Source organism: Mandrillus leucophaeus, unplaced genomic scaffold (genome assembly GCF_000951045.1).
Source record: "Mandrillus leucophaeus isolate KB7577 unplaced genomic scaffold, Mleu.le_1.0 Scaffold174, whole genome shotgun sequence".
Classification (NCBI taxonomy): domain Eukaryota; kingdom Metazoa; phylum Chordata; class Mammalia; order Primates; family Cercopithecidae; genus Mandrillus; species Mandrillus leucophaeus.
The window spans coordinates 3,598,227-3,600,646 of NW_012101743.1; the positions used below are offsets into that span (position 1 = coordinate 3,598,227).

Consider the following 2,420-nt stretch of genomic DNA (forward strand, 5'->3'; position numbering starts at 1 on the left):
TTTTTTTTGAGATCAGTCTCGCTCTGTCGCCCAGGCTGGAGGGCAATGACGTAATCTTGGCTCACTGCAACCTCTGCCTCAGCCTCCAGAGTAGCTGGGATTACAGGCGCACACCACCACGCCTGGATAATTTTTGTATTTTTTAGTAGAGACGGGGTTTCGCCATGTTGGTCAGGTTGGTCTCAAACTCCTGACCTCAGGTGATCCACCCGCCTCAGCCTCCCAAAGTGCTGGGATTACAGGCCTGAGCCACCATGCCCAGCACACCCTGATATTTAAAAATAACATCTCTCGGTTGCAGTGAGCTGAGATTGTGCCACTGTACTCCAGCTTGGGCAATGGAATGAGATCCTGTCTCAAAAAAAAAAAGAGTAAAAGAAAAAAAAAAGAGTTAACTACACTAAGATGGATGGTGAAGATGTTTTGCTGCTCTTTGGTAAAATAATAATAATAAAGGGGTCAGCGTGGTGGCTCACACTTGTAATCCCAGTACTTTGGGAGGCCGAGGCAGGAGGACTGCTTGAGCCCAGGGGTTCAAGACCAGCCTGAGTAACATAGCAAGACCCCGTCTCTACAAAACATTAAAACATTAGCCAGGTGTGGTGAATGCACCTGTAATCTCAGCTACTTGGGAGGCTGAGGCAGGAGGATCCCTTGAGCCCAGGAGTTCAAGGCTGCAATGAGTTGTGATCACACCACTGCACTCCAGCCTGGGCAACAGAGCAAGACTCTGTCTCTAAAACAAATTAAAATAATGATAATCATCATAAAAAGCAAATGGTCAGGAAATTGCTCCCACTCACATTCATGGTTCCATTGATCTCTGCTACTGACTCATCATCTGTAGGAAACTGATAGATCTGGACTCCGTTGCTGACAAGCTCGCTGGTGATTTTGATTTTGAACTTCGTTAGCTCACTCTTCGAAATGGCATCTGCTTTGGCAATGATGGGGATGATGTTCACCTAGGGAGAGGAGGGCAAAGCGGGGTCATTGTTGGTAACCTGCAACTGATAGCAGCATCACCTAAGACTTCCACCAGCTGCCAGAGGGAGCCGCTCAGCCCAGTGGTCAAGGACTGGCCGCTTCTGTAGCCAAATGACAATACAATAAACGACAAGTACTAACTGTGCTAGGCACTGAACTAAGTGCTTTACATGAATTAGCACAATTAATCCTGACAATAACCCTTCTTTCCAGGAGGTATTATTACTATTTTGCCAATGAGAAATTAAGGCATAGGGAGGTTAAGTAACTTGTCCAAGGCCATGGAGCAGGTAAGTAGCAGAACTGGGATTCAAATCCAAACTCAGCCTTATTCCTAAGTCCATAGTCTTAAGCATGAGCTGTCTACCAGTTCAGATCCAAATTGATGAGCTGTATGATATCTTGGTATCAAGGTTACTGCTTGGGAGATATGAAGCAGAAAGGTGATAGCTGGGAATCTGTGGCTGACAGGGGAGAGGTGGCCTCTTCTTGCTAACAGTAAATTGTTCCAACCCATCGAGTCCTGGCTAGCCCCAGCCGGGTGTGATATGGACCCACATGAGAGATGGCAGGGAAAGGAGGCAGGACAGTGCTCAGCGAGGATGTACACCTGGCTCTCTTTCTGGCAAGAGACACTGAATAACCAACTCGGTTAGATGAGGAAGAACCTCTAGTTACAATTTGATCTGAGACTTATGCAAAAAGAATTATACTGCCTGAGTCTCATGATTAATTTCTGAGTAAGAAAAGCAGTATAAATGCCCAATTTCAGGCATCAGGAGAAAGGCCTAATGCCAACCAAAAGTTCAGTCCACCTGAACCCTAATCCTTGAAATTGCTCCAAGAAGGGACAAGGCTTTTACTGTCAGAAGGTAAAGAAACTTGAAATGCACGCGTGTTTGTGAGACAGAGCACACTAAGGTCAAGTTGACATGGAGAGCATAATCATTCCTGCCAAGAGACTTCAACAGGGGGGTGGGGGAGTGGGGGGCATAGGTGGCACTCAGGCCCCGGGCTCTGAAAGGGGAGTCTGGGAGCACCAGACATGAAAGATAAATCCTGCCTCCTTTGCACTTTGGCTTAGGAGTGCCTCTGAAGGCTGATACCACACAGGTGGTGGGTCAAAGAAAGACTGAACCTTGGAGGCACCTCCCTTGAAGTCTTTCGCGGGCAGAGGGGTCAATGCCCTTGCCAAGATGAAACAGCAGGCAGAGCCTATTCTCCTTGGCACTTTCGCCAAGTCCCCATTGACACACCATAAACATATATCAGGCCGGGAGCAGTGGCTCATGCCTATAATCCCAGCACTTTGGGAGGCCGAGGGGTGGATCACCTGAGGTCGGGAGTTTGAGACCAGCCTGGCTAACATGGTGAAATCCTGTCTCTACTAAAAATAAAAAGTATCCGGGTGTGGTAGCGCATGCCTATGATCC

At 47.6% G+C, this 2,420-nt stretch overlaps 1 protein-coding gene across 7 annotated transcripts in view; it reads right to left on the reverse strand.

Annotated features, from left to right (window-relative positions):
- Window positions 1–2,420, reverse strand: part of SEPT6 (septin 6) — an 80,621-nt gene that overhangs the window by 35,227 nt on the left and 42,974 nt on the right. For all 7 annotated transcript variants that reach the window (XM_011977159.1, XM_011977162.1, XM_011977164.1 and 4 more), the window contains one exon: window positions 804–965. In XM_011977159.1, coding sequence (XP_011832549.1) covers window positions 804–965 — 162 coding nt within the window. The remainder of the gene's footprint in view (window positions 1–803; window positions 966–2,420) is intronic.